The 25816-nt window shown below is 39.7% G+C and overlaps 1 protein-coding gene and 1 long non-coding RNA gene across 6 annotated transcripts; both read left to right on the top strand.

The window, feature by feature from the left end:
- The first annotated feature begins 1471 nt into the window (after positions 1 to 1471).
- LOC117436852 (uncharacterized) lies at positions 1472 to 5619 on the top strand. Its single transcript, XR_004550179.1, has 3 exons — positions 1472 to 2277; positions 3143 to 3268; positions 4677 to 5619. It is a non-coding gene; the product is annotated as an uncharacterized lncRNA (long non-coding RNA).
- Positions 5620 to 8344: 2725 nt separating this feature from the next.
- On the top strand, positions 8345 to 25709 carry PIWIL1 (piwi like RNA-mediated gene silencing 1). 5 transcript variants are annotated; one of them, XM_034068341.1, is made up of 21 exons: positions 8345 to 8370; positions 9207 to 9290; positions 10337 to 10448; positions 11160 to 11285; positions 12801 to 13015; positions 13827 to 13948; positions 14600 to 14680; positions 15633 to 15830; positions 16223 to 16334; positions 17247 to 17367; positions 17990 to 18107; positions 18265 to 18379; positions 19326 to 19513; positions 20188 to 20260; positions 20601 to 20801; positions 21120 to 21223; positions 21713 to 21783; positions 22257 to 22410; positions 23278 to 23403; positions 23917 to 24064; positions 24752 to 24868. In XM_034068341.1, exons 2-21 carry the CDS (start codon positions 9210 to 9212, stop codon positions 24866 to 24868), a joined length of 2583 nt encoding a protein of 860 aa, XP_033924232.1. In that variant the 5' UTR covers positions 8345 to 8370; positions 9207 to 9209. The 5 variants fall into 5 exon arrangements, with proteins under 5 accessions (XP_033924232.1, XP_033924230.1, XP_033924231.1 ...); XM_034068339.1 differs by lacking the exon at positions 8345 to 8370 and adding an exon at positions 8458 to 8635 and having other exon boundaries at positions 24752 to 25709; XM_034068340.1 differs by lacking the exon at positions 8345 to 8370 and adding an exon at positions 8458 to 8635 and having other exon boundaries at positions 9210 to 9290.
- The last annotated feature ends 107 nt before the right edge of the window (positions 25710 to 25816 follow it).

Genomic DNA, 25816 nt, shown 5'->3' with positions numbered 1-25816 from the left:
ATGGGTTAGAAACAGGAGAAAAATGGCTTAAATCAGGTTAAGAAATGGGCAAAAATGTGTTTGAAGTGGCAAAAAATTGGTTAGAAGAAAAATAGTTTAGAAATGGCCAAAATGGCTTAAACTAGGTTAGAATTGGACATATAAGGGTTGCAAATTGCTAAAAATGGGATAAATCTAGTTAGAAGTGGCCAAAATTGTATTAGAAATGGTCAAAAATGGCTTAAAGCTGCTGTCAAATGGGAAAAAAATGGGTTAGAAAAATAAAAGTGGCTTAAACAGAGTGAGAAAAGGACCAAAAAAAAGATGGAAATTTTAAAAAATGGCTTTAAAAGGGTTAGAAGTGACCAAAACCAGGTTAGAAATGGCAGAAAGAATTTAGAAATAGCAAAAAGCTTAAAACAGTTTGTCCCTGCCCATGGCAGGGAGGTTGGAACTAGATGATCTTCAGGTCCTTTCCAATCCTAACTATTCTATGATTCTATGATTCTATAAATGAGTTAGAAACAGCCATGTTACGGCATCTTCTTGGAATCAGGGGCTAAGTACACACCTCAGTCCCTGCGTGTGCTGCCCAGGGCTGCCAGGAAAGCCGATCTGTGGAATAGGCTGTGTGTGTTCTGGTCTGTGAGCTCCCCATCAGCTACGATACAGGTGAAGTCTTGTCACTGGAAAATGCTCCGCAGATAATACCCTTTAGTGAGCTAGAAACCGGCACTAAAGCTGCCCACCTGGCAGGCTAAGAAAGGCAGATACTTTGGGGTTATGCACATGAAAGCTCTACATCCTGCTGTGGTTCAAGTGTCATTGCTCTTAGAGGTAAATGGAAAAGCAGCCTCAGGCCTCCTGCTGGGCTCAGGGGTCCATCAGCTGCACCAGAGCAGCTTTGTCTGCAGGATGTGATACTTGCTATGCTGGTAAGTGACCAGTTCAAAGAGGTTGAAATCAAAGTGCATTTGCCCAGAGCTGGGTGTTACTCGCATTGGTACTGGTACTTGTGGCAGCAAACATTTAACGTGACCCACCTGCTGAACAGAGCTCAGTATTGTGAATAATAAGCCAGTTTCCCCTCCCTGGCTATGTTCCTCCAGATGAATTTAACCTCATGTCAGTGAAGCACTTTAGCTCAAGGTACCAAAGACGAGCTTCAGCAAGGGCACAATGCCACCAGACACACCAAAGAGCGTGAGGACAGGAAGCCCTTCCCTGAGAAAGAAGGGTAACTGTGGCCTTGGGCTTCTAAGGAGACCCTCAGCAGCTGTAGGGAAATGCCTGCACTCCCTGGGATTCTAATCATAGGAGCACAGAATGGTTTTGGTTGGAAGGAACCTTTAAAGGTCATCTGGTCCAACCTCCCCTGCCATGAGCAGGGACATCTTCAACTCCATCAGGGTGCTCAGAACCACATCCAGCCTGGCCTTGAATGTCTCCAGGGATGGGGCATCCACCACCTCTCCAGTCAACCTGTGCCAGTGCTTTATCACCCTCATTACAGAAAAATACTGGGGCTGACCTGCAGTTCCTGGTTCTCCTTCCCCCAGGCCTTGCCTTCTCCTCAGCAGTGCAGCTCCTAATAAAACAAAGACAACACCAAGAGCTGCAAACTCTGCTGGTGGTACCCAAATGTCAAGAGGAAACTGGGGACCAGCATTGTTACAACATCCAACAGGATGATTAGAAAAACACTGGTAATTCCCCATAGAGATGCTGCAAAACAGCCTGCAAGCAAAGCATTGAAGTGGACAGAAACAAGGGTGTATGTAATCAGGTTAGTCTTTGCAGACTGCTTTGTCATCTGCACCTTGCCCTTCATGGCTTATTTGCTCTGGAATAAGTCAGCCCGGGAGGAACTCTGCCAGTTTACAGAGACAACGTATTTCATCAACATGTTAGTGAGTATCTGTGTACTTACATTGATCTCCACTGACCAAAACATTGCCTTAAAATGCCCCTTGACAGCCAGGGCCTTCATGTCTCCATCAAAGGGAGCTTCTGGGATAATTGGTGCCACTGCACTGATTTGACAGAGCCAATCCACCCTCTGCTTCCAGAAGGATACCACCGTGCCTGCTGCTCTGAGCCTGCTTTCCATGTTCTTCGTTTTTATTCTTCCATCAGCAATCTTGACAATCTAAGAGACTGGTTCAAGTGGAATAAGTAATTGCCCTCTCGTATTATTGTGTATCGTGATGGTGTAGGAGATGGACAACTATATACTTTGGTTAATTATGAAGTGCCTCAATTTCTGGATTGCTTGAAGAGTGTTGGTAAAGACTACAGGTAAGTCTGTTTCCAGCAACCCCCTTTTTTATGCTACAAGAGAAATACACACCTGGGTACAAAAAGCAGTTACTGATGAAGATTATGTTGCCTTTTCATCTTAATTTATTTTGATTTGAGCTCAAGTAACTGTTTTTTACATGATTTGAGATACCTAACTTGTAATATATCAGGAAATGTTTTTAGTACACACACCACTTGAGTATTCAATGTATGCACTCTTCGGGCATTCTTCATCTATATGGTGGTCAGTACTTTTTTTCCAACTGGTTGATCATGTTTGGTAGGGAAGTAGACGTTGTTTTTAATTACAACTCCTGAAAGGACTGACTGTCATCCAGTCACTTTTGTGCAGTTTTCAACATTCTGCTGTAAAACTTAACAATTGCAGTGACTTAGTTTCATAATCTGCTTTGAAAAATGAAAATATATCCTGACAAGGCAGCACAATACAAGTTACAGGAGTAGAAATAGAAGTGCTTAACTACTTTTGTTTGGCTTCTTTAATTGCTTGCTCTTTATCAAAACCACTATTAAAACATATTGTCTCTTCTATGAAAATGGAGGGGGAGAGAGTAGAAGTAAGGTCTGCTGTTAGAAGACCGCTTTTTAGTCAGTTTTGTGTCTCCCTATTAAGTTAAATACAAGCTGGGTTGGTGAGTAATAGTATCAAAGTTACACCTGAAACTAAAAATCTTGAGTATGAACATCGTATTTCAATCAATGAATTGATGAAGACTTACGTGAGACATTAATGCTCTGGAGAACTTTTAAGCTTGTTTGTAATAGTTCTAAAAATCTTCTTCTGCAATACGTAGGGCATTTTTTTACTATAATTTTGTTGTTGTTTTATTTTAACTTATAGACCAAGGCTTACTGTAATAGTTGTGAAGAAACGAGTGAGTACCAGGTTCTTTGCAGAAAGTATGGGAGCACTTAAAAACCCACCCCCTGGTACTGTTGTTGATGTGGAGGTTACCAGACCAGAATGGTGAGTTTGTATAGAAGTAACATGTCTGCTTGCTGTCAACCTGATAAGAAAGGAAATGTATCTTAAATTGATTGGGGGATCATGTAGAGTAGTGCTTTCTGTTCTTCTGTCCTTTGGTAAAGAAATCGTAGTGACTGTGTAGATAAAGGAAATAGACAAACTTAAGTTTCCATTATGCAACACTTCATGTTTTCCAACATCCAGGAATTGTACACTTTGCAGTGTCACATATGCTTTAAGGAAATGCGCAGGGTGGGTATGGGAAGGAAAACTCTCTGGGAAGAAAGGTGAATATCTCCATGGTATTGTTATAAATTGAGACCACAACGGATCATAATCCAATTAAAATGTTAATAATTATAGCAAGTAGAATATGAGCAAAACCAGCGCTGGATGACAGGGGAGTCTGCGCTCTGCCAACTGCCGTACTGAGCAGTTCAAACAGCCCCTTTTTATACATCTTTACTTCCATGTTCATGAAGTAGTGGAGGTACTCTGCGCATGCTTCAGTTGTTGTTAGGGGGTCATTTTCTGCCTCCTGGTGGTCGTTGAGGCCGAAGTAAGAAGTCTTCCTCTTTTGTCCCATAGTTGACCCCTCATTCATATGTCCTTATATGGGGTTGTCTGTCCTGTTTCTGTCGGTTCCTGGACATCTGGCGGTTATCTTATCTTGCACAAGCAGTGTCTAGTGACTGCATAAGCAATTTCATATCTTTTGTTGCCTAATCTTTACATTGGGCTTAACATAAATCTTAATAAACAATACCCTAGTCCATAGTTTCTTACAGTATTAAGACTTGTTCCATAGCATAAGATTATTTATGTTCTTCCAGATCTCCTGGCCTTTCAGGAACAGGGGAGGCTGATTTTTGTGATCAAAGGATAAGCGTATTTTTGGGGTTTACTCAATGTGCCTAAAGTGACTTGAAGAAAACAAGTAAGACAAATCCATGCAGAGCAGCTATTTCTGTACCAGACTGCTGAGGTTCTGTTTTTTGTATGGAAATGGAACAGCATTCCTCCATTTCCCTTAAGGCTTCTTCTGTTGCACCCATAGATCAGCACACAGTAGGCTCATGCCCGAGATGTGCTTTGTATCTGTCAGTTCAGTGATCAGAAATTCTGCATGTGACTTACACTCCAGTGTCAAACGTAAACCTGCGTGAGAGGCTTCTTTGGAGTGAGGAGGGGAATGGAGTTTGGCAAGTTTGACATCTGTTGTTCTGTGAGGCATATTTCTTTAACATGCTCAGTGTATGTAATTTTTTTTTTCACAAATGGGCATAGTCTACAAGGAATGTACATTTTATATGAACCCAGACTGTTGAACTCCAGGACTCTGCTACAGTGAATGTGTGCTTATTTCAATGGCTTGAAAGTAATTCCTTTTTTCTTTTTTGCTCTGCAGGGTGTTATCAGAGTACCTGCTCCCTGCCAGTATGCTCATAAACTGGCTTTCCTTGTTGGTCAGAGCATTCACAGAGAGCCAAACCTGTTACTTTCAGACAGACTCTACTATCTTTGAAGTTGAGTTACCAGCTGAAGAAAACATTGTAGTTCCTTTCTGGGGTATGGGAAATTGGTTTGGTTTGGTTTCCTTCTGAAGGCACATGTGCATGGCATATTGAGCATGTGCAGTTGTGGAAGTTTTTCATGGTAGCAGGAAGAAGCTTGAGATAGCAGTCTGCATCGTGCATCTGCTACCTATAAAAATTGCACTACTTGGCATTATTTTTAATGCTTAATAGAGTTTCTGTGTTTCTTCACAAAGGTTATCTGTTCTTACGTTTTAGGGAAGCCTTACACAGAATAATTAGCATTCAGGCTAGCATATTACACTGTCAAATTTCAAAATGCAGTTGTTGATTCCTTGTTTTTCTTGGCTATTGAAATGAGGGCAGAATTATTTCTGTATCTTATCGCAGCTCCAGGAACACATTTATGAGCCAAGGCTAGGGAATGGTTTCAACAAAAAGGTATGGCTTAGAACTGGAATGCTGTTGTGGGGGTCTTGTGACTTGTACTGGACTGTCCTGCTGAGGTGCTTTTTCTTAGTCTTGTCACTTCCTAGTTACAACAGAGTGTGAGTAAATTGTAGTTCTACAGCTGCCCATTTGTAATTGGAAAGAACTAAACCTCTTGGTTGATACTGTTTAAGGGCATTCTTGTTAAACATAATTTCCGTAAAAGAATGTAAGTGCACTGATGAGCAAGAAAGTAAGTGGATGGTTTTTGGCTTCACAGCACAGTTCCCAGTCATGAGCAGCGCTTGGGCCTGGGTGTGCCTAATTTGGATTAGTGCTGGTTTGGGGTTTTTTTTTTACTAATGCATGTTGAACTCTGTTCCTTAATTTGTGAGATTTAAATAAAGTTGTTGGTGTAATCCATGTTGATTTGCTCGTGTTACATGTATTTGCTTACATATTTCAAGGCTGGGTCTTGGCCATGTGGTGTGATACGTGCTAGAATAACCAACTTGCTAATCATTTTTACCTCTGGAAAGGTCCAGAGAAGTCTTTATCTACAGTGAACTTCAGCAGCCACCAACAGCACTGAAAGATGAGGGAGCACCAGAGCTTGTGTTCAGTTCAGGTTTTTAATTTCCTGGGCTGACAGCATTGTTCCAGCTTCTTCCACGTGGAATTTGTAATGAAGAGAGGCAGCTGGGTTTTGTGACAGATACTTTATTTTGGTCCTTCTGCTGTCACACAGTGATAGCATTCCCAGTTCACTACTAGGATTCAGTATTTCTTTCTAGTTCTGTGTCACTTACTTATGCACTCATGGTGATCTGGTTTCTATCATCGAGGTCAGTAGGAAAGTGCATCCTTATCCACCACAGAAAGGTAGGAAATTGTGACTGTGGCCTGTTCCTCGGGAACACTGTCCCCGGGCAGGTGGCTAGTTCTTCCTCAGAGGAGTGGGGGCTGACACTGTAACCAGGAAGCTGATATAGTACATTCATGAAACATACTGCACTCTACAAAATATCAAATTATTTATTTATATAAAATATAATACACAACAGTTGTACACATGCACACACCCACACAGTACTTTACCACAAATTTCGGCCAGTTATTTTCTTTAATGAACTGTGATAATCTAGCACACGGTATCTTACAGGAATTTACATTATTATCTGAAGACACAATGGGGAAGCTTTGATCATTCATTTATATTCCTCCCTCCCGGCTTGGCTAACAATGCAATATGCAGCTGTGGTTTGTAGGGCAGTTAGACACCAAACGCGCCTTTCTATGGAAACAGAAACATTTAGCTTGGGAAGAAATATGTTCCAAACGCTGACCTTCATCATGTGAGGTCTAATTGACTGAGCATTCCTTCTGAAAGGATTTGTCTCCTGCAAAAACTACATTGACTTGACCAGGTACAGTGCAAGTGTAGAGCCTGTTCTTCTGTGGCCAAGGGGTCTGGAGACATATTTCTTTTCTTTCTCCCCACAATTAAGTTTCAAGACTTGCATTAGAGAGCCAGGTAGCTTAACTGAAATCTCTATTGGTATCTTCAGTTGCTCACTTACGTGAAGGCTACATTGCCTTATTAAGGTGTGAAATGAACACTCTTCTTCTGTTTCCAAGCAGATGAGCAAAGAAATAAAAAAATATATAAAATATATAATATATAAAAGTATAAAATGACTTTGACAACATCTTTATATTCTGTTTATATTTATATACTGCTCAGCCAAGAAAACCCGCATCTTGTGTTTCTGCAGCTTTAACCCGCTGACGCACTGGAGAGTTCTGCAGGCAACAGAGCAATAAAACCTGCCACTGTGGGTGAAGAGCCCTCAGCAAGCAGTAGTCAGCATTCTCAGAAGCACTGAACATGCCCCATCTAAGTGTATGTATTGAGTTTGTTAAATATTTATCCAGATTTAGATGTGAATAATAAACACCACATGATAACAGTACTCCAGCTGTCTTTTAGCTACACTTTAATAGTTTGAAATTTCTGCTTTTTAACTTGCAAAAGAAAATTGCACTTCTTAAGTGGGTACTGCACTGATGTCAGTACGCACAACAAAACTAGCTTTAGGGACAATCTAAATAAAACAAGAAGAGATATTTGTATTGTTTATGTTAAGAATTAATGTTAACAGTGTCACCCATTTCTACCTGACATAACAGAGAGCAAGGCAAATGGGACCTTGTCCTCTATTCACTGCAGGTACCTGGAAAACTGTAAATGACCTCATGAGATCAGACTAGTCTTTTATAAAGGTAAGTTTTTAACTAGACAGTGTTATCTCTTGTCCCTTGAAGTCAGTGTCTGCAGACGCATCAGAGCCATCGAACTTTAAGCAAAGGCTCACTTAGGAAGATGTGCACTTGAGCCCTGGTGCTGTCTAGACATCCTGTCTTTCCACAGAAGCATGGAAAAGCTTCCCACAGAGCTCATTCCCACTTCAGGCCACTTCTAAGCCATAGGATTTGCTAGTTTTATTGTGACCTAAAATACAAGCTGTGATTCTCTGTAATGATCATAGCGATTGAACCGTCTCAGTACTTAGAAAAAGGTGCTTTCACCCCCCCCCCCCCCCCCTTTTAGATGTATCTCAACGAGAGGACAGATGCTCATGTGTTTTGAACTGTCCATGTTTGATCTGATTTGTCGAGCCATTCCTGCTGGCAGTTTAGATGCCACGCACCCTGTGCTCGTTTCCAGCCGTTTCTGTTCGTGTTCTGTACACCTCTGGAAAAGAGCAGGAAGCGCAAGCGGCACCGTCGTTAAATGTAGCCGACAAACGCAGCCCTTCACTAACCAACTTTTATTTCTTGTTTTATTGCTCCACCTTCTGGTTAACCGAGATTTAGGTGGGATGAGAAGGAAACGATTTTCAGCGGGAACATCACCCTCTCACAGCTGACAACCGCCCCCTCCAGCCCAGCGCTGCCTCTCCGTGCGGCGGCCCCCTCAGTGCAGCGCCTGAGGCAACACGCACACAGCCCTAACGGCCGCCACACACCCACCGCCTACAGCCCGGGCCGCCGCGGCCAGCCCCGCTCTTCGGGACTTCCCGGCAGCGCTCGGGTCTCAGGAGCCAATCAGAGGAGAGCGTGCGCTCCTGCCTTGAGGTACTAGCGCGTGGCGGCCGGAAGCTGTGCGTCCGCGCGCGGAGCGCTCAGCTTGAGGGGTGGGTGGGACGGGACGGCGGGAGTGGGCAGCTGTGTGGTGTGTGTGTGGGGTTTGTGTCCGGAGGAGCGACCTGCGGGCAGTGCCGGTTGTGGGAGTGGTTGTTCGTCTGAGTGGGAACGAAGTTGTGTAGCGTCGTGAAGAGGACGGCCGGCTGTGTGTGGCTGGGGTGAAAGCAGTTCTTTCGTGGCCTGAGGGTAGGCTGAGGTAACACTGAAGGCCTGCAGGGGCCGGGACGCCTCTGGATGGGGATTTGGGCCGTGCAAGCTGTTTGAGGCTGGTGAAGGACTTCAGGCTGAGCACAAGCAGAAAAGAAGGGTTGCTGGGAGAGGGAAGAGGACAGACAGGTCTCTGAGGCTGGTTTGCATCAGTGGGGCACTGATGCAGGTAGCAAGGGTTGGTGTGTTTTGCATGCCTTGTGTGGTAATGGAACACATTAGGCTGAGCTGAGTCTCAGGTGTGACTTGAAAGTAACATCAGTAGACCCTGAGTTACAGCTGTCTGAGGCTGCAGATCTGCTGTGTTCTCCAGTCTAGTTGACTTTCTTCACAGCTTGTGCCAGTCAGTTCAGACTTGACTACAAGAAGTTGTAAATTGCCCACGTTACCTTTTGTGGCTGTGTGTGAAGATTCAGCAGCAGGGATTTTTGCAAAGGGGTGTATATTATTTGTTTATTAAGGGCAAATACAGTAGTGCTATTCATAATATTTACTGGAAGAAGGATGGGGGAAGGGGAAGGAGAAGGTTGAACACTAATGGTGTAGGTGGTTTGTCTTAGAAGATGACGGGAAGAGCTAGAGCCAGATCAAGAGGAAGACCTCCAGTGCTGGAGAGTGCCGTTTCTTCTGTAGGAGCTGCATCTGTAAGTTGATTTCTTGTTTAATGAATGACACTAGGCTTTGAAATGTCATCACTTAACTACTACTTCCTATTTTAATATTTTGCTGTCATAATAGAGCTAGTAGAAAAAGGTAGATATTTTCATAGCCTATTTTGTCCACTGTGATATAGAATCATAGAATAGTTAGGGTTGGAAAGGATGGAGAAGCAGAACATGCAAGGCAGCTGCTGTTGTTGATGACTGTTTGGGCAGAACCTGTATCTAGCAGGTGTTCTGATCTGTTCCTGTTTGTTTTAATTTTAAGATGCAGGACTTTGAACTAGTGTCTAGAGCTTGTTTTGTGCATATTTGCCCTGGTCAAACTCTAGCTTGAAAATGGCTGATCCATTTTTTATATCCATATTTGGAGCCATTGCCATGTAGCTGGAGTTTTTTTTTAAGCAGTTTCTCAAATCTGTCAGTTGTCAATAGTTGTCTTTCATGTCATTAGTCTGGAGGAGTGTGCCTAGTCTGTTTCTTGACAGTGTCAGATGAATTTAAATCGTGATAGTTTATAATTCTCTTTCTCAAATGTGAAATACATGGAGCTCCAATGTGAATCTTGACTGGATAGGAAAGGAAGGTAGTCAGCTCAGACTAGTGGGGCTCAGTGCTTAGCTAATGTTGTGTGTTGCAGTGGCACTTCTTACTGTTATTTATTCATTAGGCACCAAAATTGCAAGAGCTGTTTTTATAAAATAAGTACTTGAAGTATCAGAGGGGTTGTTAAAAATGAGAAGTCCAGAAATTTTACTTATAGAGTTGGAAAGAGAATTGAATTTACTACTATTTTAATGAACATGAACTTACAAAAAAAGGAAAATTCCTCAACCTGTGTGATTTTGGAGTTAGAGGTACAAAGTAATAACTCTGCTACTTAATACAGGAAAAAAGATTTAAACTTCTGTAACTGTTAAACTTGAGTACTTGAGTATTCTGTACTTGGTTACTTCCCTTTTTTTGCTTTACTCTTGGGAGTATGCTATTTCTTCAGTTGCAGTAGGAAAAGTTATTCCCAACTGTTGCAGGTTCATCAGGTTTTGCCAGTTCAACCACCTGGCCGTCAGCAGCCACGTGTTTATACATCACTCTCAGAAGAACCTGGTGGCCGTGGATGCCAGAGTGAGAGGAGGCCAGAAGGTCAGGAAGAGTGAAAAAGTTCATTGCCCTCAAGAGCACAATTAAGACATTCCTTAGACTATATTTCAATTTTTTTCTTCTCAAAATGAGATTTATTACTGAGATTTGGAAACATTCAGTCTACATCCTTTGGGATAATAGTATTGTCATTGTAAGGTGCAGTGTAACTGAACCAGGAATTACGAAAACTACCTTAAGTGTGCTCTACTCCATCTGTACCATCTCTTCTATCAAAACAATAAATTGGGAAGCAGTTGGCACAATTACCTGCACGAATACCAATCATCAATTTCATTTTGTTATTTTGTTCTGCTCCTTGAATCTTAATAAGGAAATTAAATTTTCTTACCTCTTTCAGATCACAGTGTATTTAAACACTTTGGTGCCAGCTGAAGCAGAAAGGAAAGATCTGTCCTCCCTGTGTTTGTAAAAAGATTGATTTGGAAGATTTACATCCCTTTTTTTTATCTGGCTAGTGAGCTGTTCTGTTTGCTTACTAGTTAGCTGTCTGTAAACCTTAGGAATTTGTTATGTGTTACTTGAATGTTATTTTGAGATGGATTTACCACATAGCAAAAGCTGTAGCTTAACTTTTCATTATTTCTCTTGATGTTACGTATATCTGATTTTCAAAATGGAATTGTATTTATTTTTAGTTGTATGTAAGTGTTGACTGTAATTCTTTCTCTTCCTCAAATTTTGAAACAATAGGATTACAGATTTCTGTGGGATTTCAGGAATTGTCTATAGCAGACAGGGGTGGGCGTCGCAGAGATTTCAATGACCTTGGGGTGAACACTCGGCAAGCCATAGAACATGTTCAAGATTCAAAAACTGGTATGTTTGTATTAGACTGTAGGCGTGTAAGCAAGTTGAAATGAACAACAGTTTTGCTTTATTTCTGCTTTTACTATCTAGAGGATCAAGTAAAAAAAAAATCTGGATTGTGTACTAGAAAGAGATGCAAGTTGCTCCCAGTATCTGAAGAGGGACAGTAAGATGACATATTTGATGGTGAAGGGCTTCAGACAGAAGTCACGTTGCATTTGCAATTGCAAGTGTTTGTATATAAGTGATGATCCTTATATGTGTCTGATGTCTACTTCTTTAGGCAGGACTCTTCAGGACTCTGTACATTTGCTTATAGCAGTTCTGGTTTGTAATGCATTGGCCTAACCAAATTCTTAGAGATCTGATAAATATGGAATTTGAGGCTTCTTCTGAAGAAACTTTGTCCTGTAAATAACAGGTGATGCACTTATCTCCCTGAGATGAAATTGTGCATAGAAAAAGAAGCAAAAGCAGGCTGTCAGGATTGTCCTGCCTTCCTGGTAGAACATGATTCTTCTTAATGTTCAACAGTGCAGTTTCTGTGCTGATAGTAGTTTTGTATTGCAGGTGAATATGTGAAGTGTCCCAACAATGTAACAGCAACTGTAGTCCCTTTTTGCATAACTGAATAATGACTGGAGCATGCCATGGGCCCAAGAATGACAAGGCTTGGTTCTGCTCAAGTCACTTTGGGTCAGAAGCAGTACAGTTTTCATTCTCGCCTAGCTTTTCTGTCTAGAGCTGTGCTGATGCTAGGTCATGGGTCGCTGTACTTTGCAGGCAGCTGTATTCCTGGCCTTTTGTTTTCTCTTTATAGCTTCATACAGTTATGCTTTGTATGTTTTCATTATTTTTTCTTTTCATCTGAGATGTATTTCAGATGGGAAAAATGGATAATGAAACCCAAATTAAAATGGATGGTCCATAATTGTCTACATTGTACTTTTTTGTATGAGACTTGTGTCTTTAAGAGCAATTGAAATGAGATATGAAAAAATCTGAAGAAAGACTTAAAATAAGAGATCTGAAGCCACTTCTTACTGTTGTGGGTTTTTTGTTTGCTTGTTTGTTCATTTGAAAAATCTTGGAATATCTAAAAAGATGTCATCTTGTAACATATGTGAATGGGAATGTGGATATCTCTAGTGATTGACACTGTTAGTTTTTGTTCTATGTTTATGATTTGAGTAAAGCAAGGTTAATTTGTCCACAAAAGAAGTTTAGGTTTTGGTGAAAATTCTTTCTCGTATCCAGTACAAATCCTTTGGGAAAGAGGGTACTGATCTAAACGCTTGCTGTGAGAGTTTTCCTGACAGCTGAAGGAAAAAAGCTCTAATAAGTGGGTGCCTATGATAACACTACACCTGTGTGAGCATTTCATATAGCTTACTGAGGTGCAGGACACAACAGACCTCTAATCTTTGTCTGAATGCCTTAGTTTTTTGAAATGTCTCGGAACTGTTGAATTCTGATAAACTGGTAAAAGTTTGTACCTGCTGACATTTTTGCCTCTCATTTTAGGTACTTCGGGTGTTACGATAAAACTAACTACAAATTACTTCCGTTTGACTTCTCGACCACAGTGGGCTTTATATCAGTACCATGTTGGCTATAATCCTGAGATGGAAGCACGCCGCCTTCGATCAGCTTTGCTCTTCCAGCATGAAGAGCTAATTGGAAAGACTCATGCATTTGATGGATCAGTACTATTCTTGCCAAAAAAACTAACGAATAAGGTGTGATACAAGAATGCTATCTTGTATTTTATTTTGACATGCGTTTTATGATGCATCTTGTTTCTTACTGGTTTAGAAGTTAGAGAATTGATGTCCCACAGGCAATGTTTAGTTGGGTTGGTGTAAGCTAATTTGCTTGTGTAGAGAAATTTGGTGATAAACTTCTAGTTCTCATGCTTAGGTTCTGCAGGCAAGAATAATCCTCTGCATAGAAGTAGATGGTACATACAGTATTTTTCCTTTGGTTTTCTTTCTGCTTATATATTTTCATAACTTCTGTATTTTAACATCTAAAATAATCAAAAGGGTAGATGTAGTGGGTGTATGTGGCAAGGTTTTGGTAGTTGGGTGGTCTTGGATGGCCCCTGTGGGAAAAGCTGTGGGCCTGCCCTGTGCTGAAAATTTCCAGCTGGCTTCACAACAGACTGACTGTAGACCAAAGCTGAGCCTGTCAGGAAAGCTGATGGTTCCTCTCTGTTTAAAATGGGAGGGAAACACCATATACTGATGGTAATATATTAAGTTTATTTCTTCAAGTGGAGTCTTTTTCCTGCGATGGTAATCGGTAAGTGATTTTCCTGTTTTACTGAATTTGGCTGCTTTGTGTTTAAGGCTCCATTCTTCTCTGTTAGTCATCTTCCCCCAAATGAATGAATCCTAAAGTAGTTTACAGTCATAGTAGAAATAAAATTCCCATTTGAGCAAAGTCTTGGAATCTTAACATGCAAGTCCAGTTGGATATTAATGGAGCAAAGTGCAGAAAAAGCCTAGTTTGCCTCTAGTTTCATTGACCTATCTTTACTTTTCTCAGGTTACTGAAGTGTTTAGTAGGACTCGAAACGGAGAGGGTGTGAAGATAACAATCACATTGACTAATGAGTTGCCACCTTCTTCACCTACATGTCTGCAATTTTATAACATCATTTTTAGAAGGTTTGCTGTCCAAGTTATATCTTTATAAGAAGCCATTCTAAAAATGTCTGACCTGTTTTTACTTTCCAAGGAAAGGGCTACAAACCAATATTACAAATATAAATTTGTAAGCCTTTGCAGCTACCGTTAGTGTGTGGCTAGTCACATCAGGCAACATTTGAGTGAGCAGTTATCTGCATGTTTCTGGCCCATGTTAGTGTGAAACGAGTTCATACCTTTTTCCTGTGGAAGCAGATTTATACTAAAGTGCTAACTGTTGCGGGCAGTTAGTCCTATATCTGCCCTCCTTTTGTGTCTGCAGATTTGCTTCTTAAAGCAAATGGTGGTACAGGACTTTGAACTGGCAAATGACTTCTTTTGCTGTAGTCTTTCCACTTAACCTTGATATTTGGGCTACCTGCTTCATCAGAAGTGTAGCTTGTTTAGACTGCTACCTTCAGCAGGTTGGGTTGTATGCTAATATTCTGAAGCGATTAATTGTCATTAATAAGTGTCCATGGCCTTTCTAAATTGAGTTTAATTAAAAGGTCACGTGTGATTGTTTTATCTGGTCAGATGGACAAAAAGTGAGGTTGGGCAGAGGGATGGAGCCATGCATAGTTTGATAAAATGAATAATAATGGTAAATGACACCTATATTTCAACTTCCAGGCTTTTGAAGATGTTGAATTTACAGCAGATTGGACGCAATTACTACAACCCCAATGACCCAATCAACATCCCTAGTCACAGGTTTGGGAAAAAAGGGTTCTTGAGCTTAGGGTTGTGCAGGGAGAAGGGATGCTATTTTGGTGCAGTTCTGGTGGTTTATTTTGTAATAAAACCATGGACTTAAATTGGTATTCCTGGGAAGCATGTGACCTCCTTCTCACTTAGTTTCCTGTATGTGTAAGATCTCGTTACCAGTGTGTATCCTTATATTACATTTAACTACAGTGACAGAAACCTTGCTTAAATGTCTGTAAGGCTGAGATCTCTTGAGTACTTTGATTTTAAAGCTCAGAAGTGTCTTGCCTTCATTCTGAAGGCCATTTAATCTGTGGACATTCATACCTGGCCATACCTGGCCGTATGGGTAGTTCTGGAACTTGCCTCTTGCTAGCTGTCATGTCATGTACCTGCTACAGGATCCCATACAGTGTGACTGTTGCTTATGGCTAGCCTTAGGCCTCTTATACAAGTTAGTAAACTTGAGTTTTGACTGGAGCCCCATCGTATATCTGTAGTGTACTCCTTGCCATTAATTTACCTTGCATAACCTGGTTGGTGGAAGAAAGTGGACAGTGTTCTACTAGATAAACTGTTGGTGTTTTTAAAGTGTCTTGAGTACCTGTACTAAAATACCTGATTAAAGATATCTTCATGTAAATTTTTTTTTTTTTTTACGTGATGATGTAAATTCTTTTTTTACATGAAGATAATTCCATCCCTCTCCCGCCCCTCTCCCATCCCTTCTTCTTTTTTAACTTTCAGAACCTTGTTTTTATTTGGATAATAATTTCTCTGTGTATAGCATCAGGTGTCCCCGGCTGTGGCAGTGGGTTGGAGCTAGATGATCTTAAGGTCCTTTCCAACCCTAACTGTTCTATAATTGACTGCTTTCTAATGTATGGGAAATCAGGCAGAGATGACTCAAGGGGTGAGTTTAAAGCATATTAAGATGTTGTTTGTTCTTCTTTGACAGGCTGATGGTTTGGCCGGGCTTCACAAGTTCTATCCTCCAGTATGAGAAAAGCATTATGTTATGTGTAGATGTGAGCCATAAGGTTCTTCGCAGTGAAACAGTGTTGGATTTTATGTATAGTCTGTATTACCAGGTTGAAGAGCAAAGATTTAAAGATACCTGTGCTAAAGAGCTGATAGGTTTAATTGTTCTTACAAGGTAAGTTTCTTTGTATTCTTGTTACCTTGGAGATGTGTTTATTTTTTGGGGATGTTGCATGTCCTGAAGCATACAATGAAGCATCAGAAAGATGCAGATTATATCACTGTCAAGCAGCAAACTAATCGAAGTGACAGTATTTACAAAGGCAGAAAGCACATACTGGATTAGTTCTGTTTTGTCATTTAGTTTTATCACAGTTTAGCTTTTAGCTGGATTGTTAGCCTGTTACAACAGAAAACTTGATGTTACTGCTGGTGATAGGAGCAAAACTTCCAGTTTACAAGAGTATTACGATTAACCTTTTTGTCCTGCAGTTTTACTTCTTTTCTGTTTGAGTTAAGATGTAAAAAAAAGGAAAAAAAGATTAATTAATTAATTTATTTATTTAGGTACAATAACAGAACATACAGAGTTGATGACATCGACTGGGATGCCAGTCCTCAGTGTACCTTTAGAAAATCAGATGGTTCTGAGATCAGCTTCATCGACTACTACAAAAGGGTATGGAAACTGAACTGTGTGTGCATTATTCTGTGTCCAGTCCTTTTGAACATCTTTATTAATGATCTGGATGATGGAGCAGAGTGTACTCTCAGCAAGTTAATTTACTGGAGGTAGAATAGGTAGACAGTTGTTAAAGGAATTACTCTTTGATACCTTTGGTTCTTTGAAACAAAATTTGCATGTGTCTTTCCTAACTTAACCTTCCCTACCGTGGAGGCCTCCTGCTGTAATTGTGAAATATTTCTACTCCTCGTTTTCAACTGTAAAACAGGATGAGGCTTAAAAAAATTAGAAGCAAAACTTAGGATATCCATTCTAGTTCAGGATAAATGATAAATTTCCTCGGCTTTTTTTGACTTTGCTGTGATCTCACTTTGTTTTTAAACGCTACCCGTTGGATGTTTTCTGAGGTATCATTCTCTTTAAGAAAAAGTTAAACTATGAAGTATGTTTGACGTGAGTAACTGCTACAGACCAACTCTTGTCAAATGCAAGGAAGGATTGTTGAGTTTCAGAAACTTGGAAACTTTTTTGATTCTTGTGTTGTCTTGAATTAAATTGTTCTATAGGGCAGGAACTTTGCCCATTACTGAACTGAAATGAGCATGCTAAGCTTGAACTGGGTACAGTGGGTGATGCAGCCTAGAGCAAGGCAGAAGCATTGTTGCTGTTGTCTCACAAAAGCCAATCATTTGATCTCACCAGTAGAGAAAATAGTGCTTCCCTGTTTGGCCTTTTCTGACAAAACCTATTCCTTTCAAGTTAGAGGTACTAGCTCAAAAAAGTTGCTGGTTGCTTTTGTTTCGGTTTTGTTTGTTTTAGGAAAAATACTAATTTTCTAAAGTGAGCATGATTATTAAAAAAAACTGTTATGAATAAATTAATGTACAATATACATTTGTAATACAGCAATATAATCAAGAAATTACTGACTTGAACCAGCCTGTCTTGATCAGTCAGTGCAGAAGGAAGGGAGGAAACACGATGCTAGGACCTGTGGTTCTAATTCCAGAACTGTGCCTCCTAACAGGTACTGTAGCATTGTTTCATATCAAACCATCTGTTAAATCATAATGCATACTGAAAATGGTATTTTGACAGCAGCCTCTTGCCAAGTTATGTAGAAGTGTTTTGTTTGTGTAAACATGAGTTTAGACTGAAGTTTTGTAGCCAAAAGATTAGATTATATAAATGCAGCTGAAGAGTTTGAGGGGTTTTGATGTTGCATGGTCTTTACTTGTGGTGTTAAACACTGGCCTACTGATAACTTCAAGAGTTTATTGGAGGTAGAAGTTCTGCTGAAGAAAAAAAGGTAAGTTTACTATAAATTGGTAATTTTGTAAGATATTTAAGTACCTTATTCCTCTGAGATATTGACTTTGCACTAACTGTACCTGTCCATCTCAGCACTGTTTTGTTTTCTTTTGGGAAGTGTAACTCAAGAGCTGTATCTGTTGTGTGGTTTCCTCTCAAGTGCAAAAATCCCGAATTTCTTTTTCCTATGCAGGTGGGAATGTGTGTACAGGGAGCAACTAAAAACCTTGATTCCTACTGACACTTCATGTGTCTGCAGTGCACACATAGTTAATCTGCATGATTTGCAAATTTGCTTTTCTTAGTCTTTTTACTCAGAAAGATTTTGCTGTTAACAGGGTTGACTGAGAAGATGCGTAATGATTTTAATATGATGAAAGACTTGGCTTCTCATACACGACTGCCACCTGAGCAAAGGCAACGTGAAATTGGAAGACTTGTTGAGTACATCCAAAAGTATGCTACCTTAATGCCTTTTGTACTATTTTATCATACAAATTTTTCATGACAAACTACTTTTCTGTAACAAAACCTTGGAAATCATACTGGTTTTAAAAAAAGTCTCAGCAAGAAGAGTTTTCTTTATTTTAATTTAAATCCTGTTTTTAAACAGAGATGACAATGTTCAGGAGGAGCTCCGAGGCTGGGGTTTAAGCTTTGATTCTCATTTATTATCCTTTACGGGAAGAGTTGTTCAAAGAGAAAAGATCCTTCAGTCGGGAAATGCGGTAAATAAAGCAGCTTCTAAATATTTTGGATAAACTGATAAAGCAAGTTCTTAAGGAGGGAGGTACCGTGTGTTGGTTTATAAATGCAGGATTGTAAGTGAAGACCTTATACACAAATCTCTGTCCAAACAGGAGACACTCAAATTTCTTAATTTGTTTACAGCTTCTGTTTAGAAGCCCCTGGAGGTTTTCCTGTCTTGTGTTGCAATAGTGTCTTCCTTGCAAAACCATCCTTCTGTCTAAAAGTCATTTCAAATACACAAACTAGGAGACTATAGATGTTTCTAACTAGCTTCCATTTATTAAAACACCAATGCTTTAAAATGAGAACCCGCTATTTTGTTTCAGTATGTAGAATACATGCACTGTCTGTTCAGTCAGAGGTGATGTGACTTAGAGGTGAATAACTTTGATTTCAGTAGGTCGCCATAAAACGTGATGTATTTGTTCTCTAGTAGAAGTCTTTGTTTTGAATAGATGCAAAAGGGCATGTTACGGTATCTTTATTTGTGTATCTCTGTTTGGTAAAGGGCTTTTTGGTGTGTGTTGGGTGTTACTGAAAAGATTGGTATCTTCACAGTAATACTTTCTCAGCAATTACCTTACTAAAAAGGAAAATGTAAGAAAAATAAGTCGGTGCATAAACAGCTGTGTCTTTGTAGCACAGAATCTGTGTGGGGCAAATAGCAACAACTTATCTGGGCTAAAAATCCTAAGTATCTTTGCATCATTATGAATGAAGTGTTTGAAGAATGTGTGATTTTTTTTGAAAGGGCTAGTAAAGCTTATTTTCAGTCAGTGACGAGCAGTAAAGGAACACTTCAGAATCGTTTATATTTTTCTAGGCAGAAGCATTCCAATGTGTTCTTGAAGTGTATCAGGAAGTAGTTGTATAGCTTGTTCAGGAGGGTGTTGATTTTCTTCCTTTACTGTCTCTTATTTACAGTTTGATTACAATCCTGAGTTTGGTGATTGGTCAAAGGAAACTAGGGCAGCTCCCTTAATATGTCCCAAGCCCTTGGACAACTGGTTATTAATATACACGCGCCGCAACTCTGACACTGCTAATATATTGCTTCAAAATCTGTTTAAAGTCACGCCAGCTATGGGAATCAAAATGAACAAGGCAACCATGTAAGTGTCTTGAGAAAGCTGATGGAAAGGCTTTAGCATGTTAGCTGTTTGCATGCTTAGGCTGTTAAATGAATATAGTATAGTGTGTCACACTACCAAGTTCTCGGAGATTTGTGCTAAAGCAAGAGTTGCTTTCGGTAACCGAATTGCTCGGTTTTATCCAGTGACTGAGTTCTTACACTTTTATTGGTAAGACTTTTCACTGGAGGTTCAAACATGACAAAACCAAACCATGTCAGCTGGAAAGTTGTTGAGCAAATCCTTCTCAAGTGAAGCTATATTTAATATGAAAAGGAGTCTTGGGTTCCATGGTTTAATGTGTGGTGTCCCTGCCCATGGCAGGAGTTTGAAACTAGGTAGTCTTAAGATCCTTTCCAACCCTAACTATTCTGTGTATTTTCTTGCTGACTTTGGATGTATTCTGATTTGTTCTCATTGCAAACATCTTCCTGTGCTTGCTTTTAACTTTGAATTTCATTGCTGTTGGAAGCTTGAGTTATGGGTGATTCCTCTTAAAATCTTCAGAATATGTGAATGTTGTATGTTTATTAATAGCTGTAAAAGTGACACCTCATACAGCACTGATGCATAATGAGTACTTATGTTTTTGCTGAAGTTTCAATAGCTGTTAGTTGGGTTTTTTTTTCTGTAAGCATTTTTCTCTTCCTTTTCAGGATTGAAGTAGATGATAGAACAGAAGCTTATTTAAGGGCTTTACAGCAAAGTGTTACCTCTGACACAAACATAGTATGTATTTGAACCTGTAATTTCAAATTGTGTTAAAACTCTGTTATTGGTGTTTTAAGACTAGTGGGATTCATTCTCAGAAATAAAACTCTTGACTCCTGAGTATCTGCTGTATGCCTACTCATACTGCTGTTCAAACTGCAGACTAACTGTGAGTATCCCTCTGGGAAAAGAGCCTTTGTCCTTGGCTCTGGAGCATGGGCACTGAAACTTTACATGTATTTCTTTCACTGTGAACCCTTGAATATTCCTCTTGAGTGTAAGGAACTTTTAAAGATCTACATCTGTTATGTAAATCTGAGAGTGCAGCTTCTTAAAAACATTCATTTTTTTTTTAAAGGCAGTTTGTGTTTTGTCTAGTAGCCGAAAGGATAAATACGATGCTATCAAGAAGTACTTATGTACAGATTGTCCTGTTCCAAGTCAGTGTGTGATTGCTCGCACTTTAAGCAAGCCTCAGACTGTTATGGCCATAGCAACAAAAATTGCCTTACAAATGAACTGTAAAATGGGTGGAGAACTTTGGAGCGTTGAGATCCCAGTAAGTGATTATTTTAATTTTCTTTAATGGTAATGTCTTTTTTTCATTGAACCTTACTTAAAAACAAAGCCTTCCCCCCGAAAAAAAAGAAAACTGAGTATTGTTCATGTAGTTTCTTTCGTGTCGGTGAGAAGAGGTGTGAAGTTAAATATGGCATAAGGAGACATTTAATTCAAGAACTCTGTGCCCGAGGTTTACTGAAGTATCCTGAAACCACAGACCTTATGTCAGGATCTTATTTGGCTGTAGGATGGAGGTGATGGGTGCTTTGGCATGTCTTCATGTACTAATACATGTTCTGCATTGATTCCTCTTAAGCTGAAAGAGGTAATGGTTGTGGGAATTGATTGTTACCATGACACACTATCTGGAAAGCAGTCAATTGCAGGATTTGTCGCTAGCCTGAATCAAACTATGACACGGTAAGATTTGAATGGGGATAAGGGGAGTGGGGGGAGAAATAATCTTTGTATTTCCCTTAACTGAGAAGTAGTTTGTATATTGTCATGAAAGTGTCCAGATTGATTTACTGTACATAGTTAATGAGAACTGTATATTGTGAATTATTTTTTCCACTATATCCCTTAAGGAATAGCCTTGTCCTTCTTCCACAGTGCTTGGGAGAGGGGCCAAGTAGTGGGACAAGGGCTGGAATGGATAGAGGGCATGAGAGCTAGGGATCCTCTGCTTTGGCTGACTTGTGTAACAGCTTTTTTAGAGGAGTGGCACGTGGTGCTAAGGCATTTGTCTACCGCAGGGGCTTTGCAAGGGAAATACTACACTAGCACATTATTGCTTGACTGCATTGACCTGCAATAACACTTAAACGCTCATAGCCGTTTAAAAAATAACTTGATTGAGGTAAGCCTGGGAAATGCTTGGAAGCTCATCTGTTATTTTGTTCTTCACAGGTGGTTCTCCCGCTGTGTTGTTCAAAGTCGTGGGCAAGAACTCGTGGATGGGCTCAAAGCCTGCTTGCAGAGTAAGGGAATGCTTTCTGTTCCTGATTTAGAGCTAAGAAAGACAGTTTAGCTTCATCAAAACACATTTTCTCAGCAGCCTTGAGGGGAGTCATTACCAAATTAAAAATTCAGTTCTTAATATTGCTGAAAATTAATAGCGTTGTGTATGCATTTCTCCATTTATTCACATATTTCTTGATAAGCGTATGCTGCTTATCAGTGAGCTTCAAAGAATGCTTTAAAGCAGATGGATTTAAAGGATGACAGCTCCTTGCTGTGATAAAGGCCAGCAGAGTAGATCATCTCCTTGTGCTCTTTGTTTTTTTGCAGGTAACACTTGTGTATCATGGTGCATACCTGTTTCTGGTTAGTGAAAGACTGAGGACCTTAGATTTCAAAACTTAGGGCTGTTTTTCCAGTAATAAAAATCCATTTTTGTTGTGTATTTTTCATTATAGCTAACAGCTTTACTCTTTTTTCTTTTTTTTTTAAGCTGCTCTAAGAGACTGGTTCAAGTGGAATAAGTATTTGCCCTCTCGTATTATTGTGTATCGTGATGGTGTAGGAGATGGACAACTGTATACTTTGGTTAATTATGAAGTGCCTCAATTTCTGGATTGCTTGAAGAGTGTTGGTAAAGACTACAAGTAAGTCTGTTTCCAACAACCCCCTTTTTTATGCTACAAGAGAAATACACACCTGGGTACAAAAAGTGGTTACTGATGAAGATTATGTTGCCTTTTCATCTTAATTTATTTTGATTTGAGCTCAAGTAACTGTTTTTTACATGATTTGAGATACCTAACTTGTAATACATCAGGAAACGTTTTTAGTACACACACCACTTGAGTATTCAATGTACGCACTCTTTGGGCATTCTTCATCTATATGGTGGTCAGTACTTTTTTTCCAACTGGTTGATCATGTTTGGTAGGGGAGTAGACGTTGTTTTTAATTACAACTCCTGAAAGGACTGACTGTCATCCAGTCACTTTTGTGCAGTTTTCAACATTCTGCTGTAAAACTTAACAATTGCAGTGACTTAGTTTCATAATCTGCTTTGAAAAATGAAACTATATCCTGATAAGGCAGCACAATACAAGTTACAGGAGTAGAAATAGAAGTGCTTAACTACTTTTGTTTGGCTTCTTTAATTGCTTGCTCTTTACCAAAACCACTATTAAAACATATTGTCTCTTGTATGAAAATGGAGGGGGAGAGAGTAGAAGTAAGGTCTGTTGTTAGAAGACCGCTTTTTAGTCAGTTTTGTGTCTCCCTGTTAAGTTAAATACAAGCTGGGTTGGTGAGTAATAGTATCAAAGTTACACCTGAAACTAAAAATCTTGAGTATGAACATCGTATTTCAATCAATGAATTGATGAAGACTTACGTGAGATGTTAATGCTCTGGAGAACTTTTAAGCTTGTTTGTAATAGTTCTAAAAATCTTCCTCTGAAATACATAGGGCATTTTTTGCTATAATTTTGTTGTTGTTTTATTTTAACTTATTTTAGACCAAGGCTTACTGTAATAGTTGTGAAGAAACGAGTGAGTACCAGGTTCTTTGCAGAGAGTATGGGAGCACTTAAAAACCCACCCCCTGGTACTGTTGTTGATGTGGAGGTTACCAGACCAGAATGGTGAGTTTGTATAGAAGTAATGTGTCTGCTTGCTGTCAACCTGATAAGAAAGGAAATGTATCTTAAATTGATTGGGGGATCATGTAGAGTAGTGCTTTCTGTTCTTCTGTCCTTTGGTAAAGAAATTGTAGTGACTGTGTAGATAAAGGAAATAGACAAACTTAAGTTTCCATTATGCAACACTTCATGGTTTCCAACTTCCAGGAATTGTACACTTTGCAGTGTCACGTATGCTTTAAGGAAATGCGCAGGGTGGGTATGGGAAGGAAAACTCTGGGAAGAAAGGTGAATATCTCCGCGGTATTAAGACTTGTTCCATAGCATAAGATTATTTATGTTCTTCCAGATCTCCTGGCCTTTCAGGAATAGGGGAGGCTGATTTTTGTGATCTAAGCGTATTTTTGGGGTTTACTCAATATGCCTAAAGTGACTTGAAGAAAACAAGTAAGACAAATCCATGCAGAGCAGCTATTTCTGTACCAGACTGCTGAGGTTCTGTTTCCCCTATTACAGGTATGATTTCTACATTGTGAGTCAGGCAGTGAGAAATGGTTGTGTTGCACCCACCCATTACAACGTAATTTATGACACTAGCAAACTGAAACCTGATCATATGCAACGTTTAACCTACAAACTTTGCCACATGTATTATAACTGGTCGGTAAGTATTTCCTCTGGGAAATTATAGTGTTTCTCCTCTAAGATTGTATGTCAGTGTGCAATAACAACCCACAGGAGGGTAGAAAAAGGCATCCTTAAAACAATCCAAAAAGCCTGCAGGTATGCTCCTGACCTAGAGTGGTGAAGTCTGGAGATTAAAATAATCTTTATTCTTACTGGGAAATACTTGCCTTAAGTATTATTTCCAAATTCCCCGTCAAAAGCAAAACTGAAATTATTTTCTTTCTTACCTGCAGAAATACTTTGTTTTTTGTATGGAAATGGAACAGCATTCCTCCATTTCCCTTAAGGCTTCTTCTGTTGCACCCATAGATCAGCACACAGTTGGCTCATGCCCGAGATGTGCTTTGTATCTGTCAGTTCAGTGATCAGAAATTCTGCATGTGACTTACACTCCAGTGTCAAACGTAAACCTGCGTGAGAGGCTTCCTTGGAGTGAGGAGGGGAATGGAGTTTGGCAAGTTTGACATCTGTTGTTCTGTTAGTCATATTTCTTTAACATGCTCAGTGTATGTATGTAATTTTTTTTTTCACAAATGGGCATAGTCTACAAGGAATGTACATTTTATATGAACCCAGACTGTTGAACTCCAGGACTCTGCTACAGTGAATGTGTGCTTATTTCAATGGCTTGAAAGTAATTCCTTTTTTCTTTTTTGCTCTGCAGGGTGTTATCAGAGTACCTGCTCCCTGCCAGTATGCTCATAAACTGGCTTTCCTTGTTGGTCAGAGCATTCACAGAGAGCCAAACCTGTTACTTTCAGACAGACTCTACTATCTTTGAAGTTGAGTTACCAGCTGAAGAAAACATTGTAGTTCCTTTCTGGGGTATGGGAAATTGGTTTGGTTTGGTTTCCTTCTGAAGGGACATGTACATGGCATAATGAGCATGTGCAGTTGTGGAAGTTTTTCATGGTAGCAGGAAGAAGCTTGAGATAGCAGTCTGCATCGTGCATCTGCTACCTATAAAAATTACACTACTTGGCATTATTTTTTAATGCTTACTAGAGTTTCTGTGTTTCTTCACAAAGGTTATCTGTTCTTACGTTTTAGGGAAGCCTTACACAGAATAATTAGCATTCAGGCTAGCATATTACACTGTTAAATTTCAAAATGCAGTTGTTGATTCCTTGTTTTTCTTGGCTATTGAAATGAGGGCAGAATTATTTCTGTATCTTATCGCAGCTCCAGGAACACATTTATGAGCCAAGGCTAGGGAATGGTTTCAACAAAAAGGTATGGCTTAGAACTGGAATGCTGTTGTGGGGGTCTTGTGACTTGTACTGGACTGTCCTGCTGAGGTGCTTTTTCTTAGTCTTATCACTTCCTAGTTACAACACAGTGCGGGTAAATTGTAGTTCTACAGCTGCCCATTTGTAATTGGAAAGAACTAAACTTCTTGGTTGATACTGTTTAAGGGCATTCTTGTTAAACATAATTTCCGTAAAAGAATGTAAGTGCACTGATGAGCAAGAAAGTAAGTGGATGGTTTTTGGCTGCACAGCACAGTTCCCAGTCATGAGCAGCGCTTGGGCCTGGGTGTGCCTAATTTGGATTAGTGCTGGTTTGGGTTTTTTTTTTACTAATGCATGTTGAACTCTGTTCCTTAATTTGTGAGATTTAAATAAAGTTGTTGGTGTAATCCATGCTGATTTGCTCGTGTTACATGTATTTGCTTACATATTTCAAGGCTGGGTCTTGGCCATGTGGTGTGATACGTGCTAGAATAACC

This window comes from Melopsittacus undulatus, chromosome 12, assembly GCF_012275295.1.
Source record: "Melopsittacus undulatus isolate bMelUnd1 chromosome 12, bMelUnd1.mat.Z, whole genome shotgun sequence".
Lineage (NCBI taxonomy): Eukaryota > Metazoa > Chordata > Aves > Psittaciformes > Psittaculidae > Melopsittacus > Melopsittacus undulatus.
Note: the sequence above shows the minus strand (reverse complement) of the source record. Positions and strands in the feature narration are given on the sequence as shown.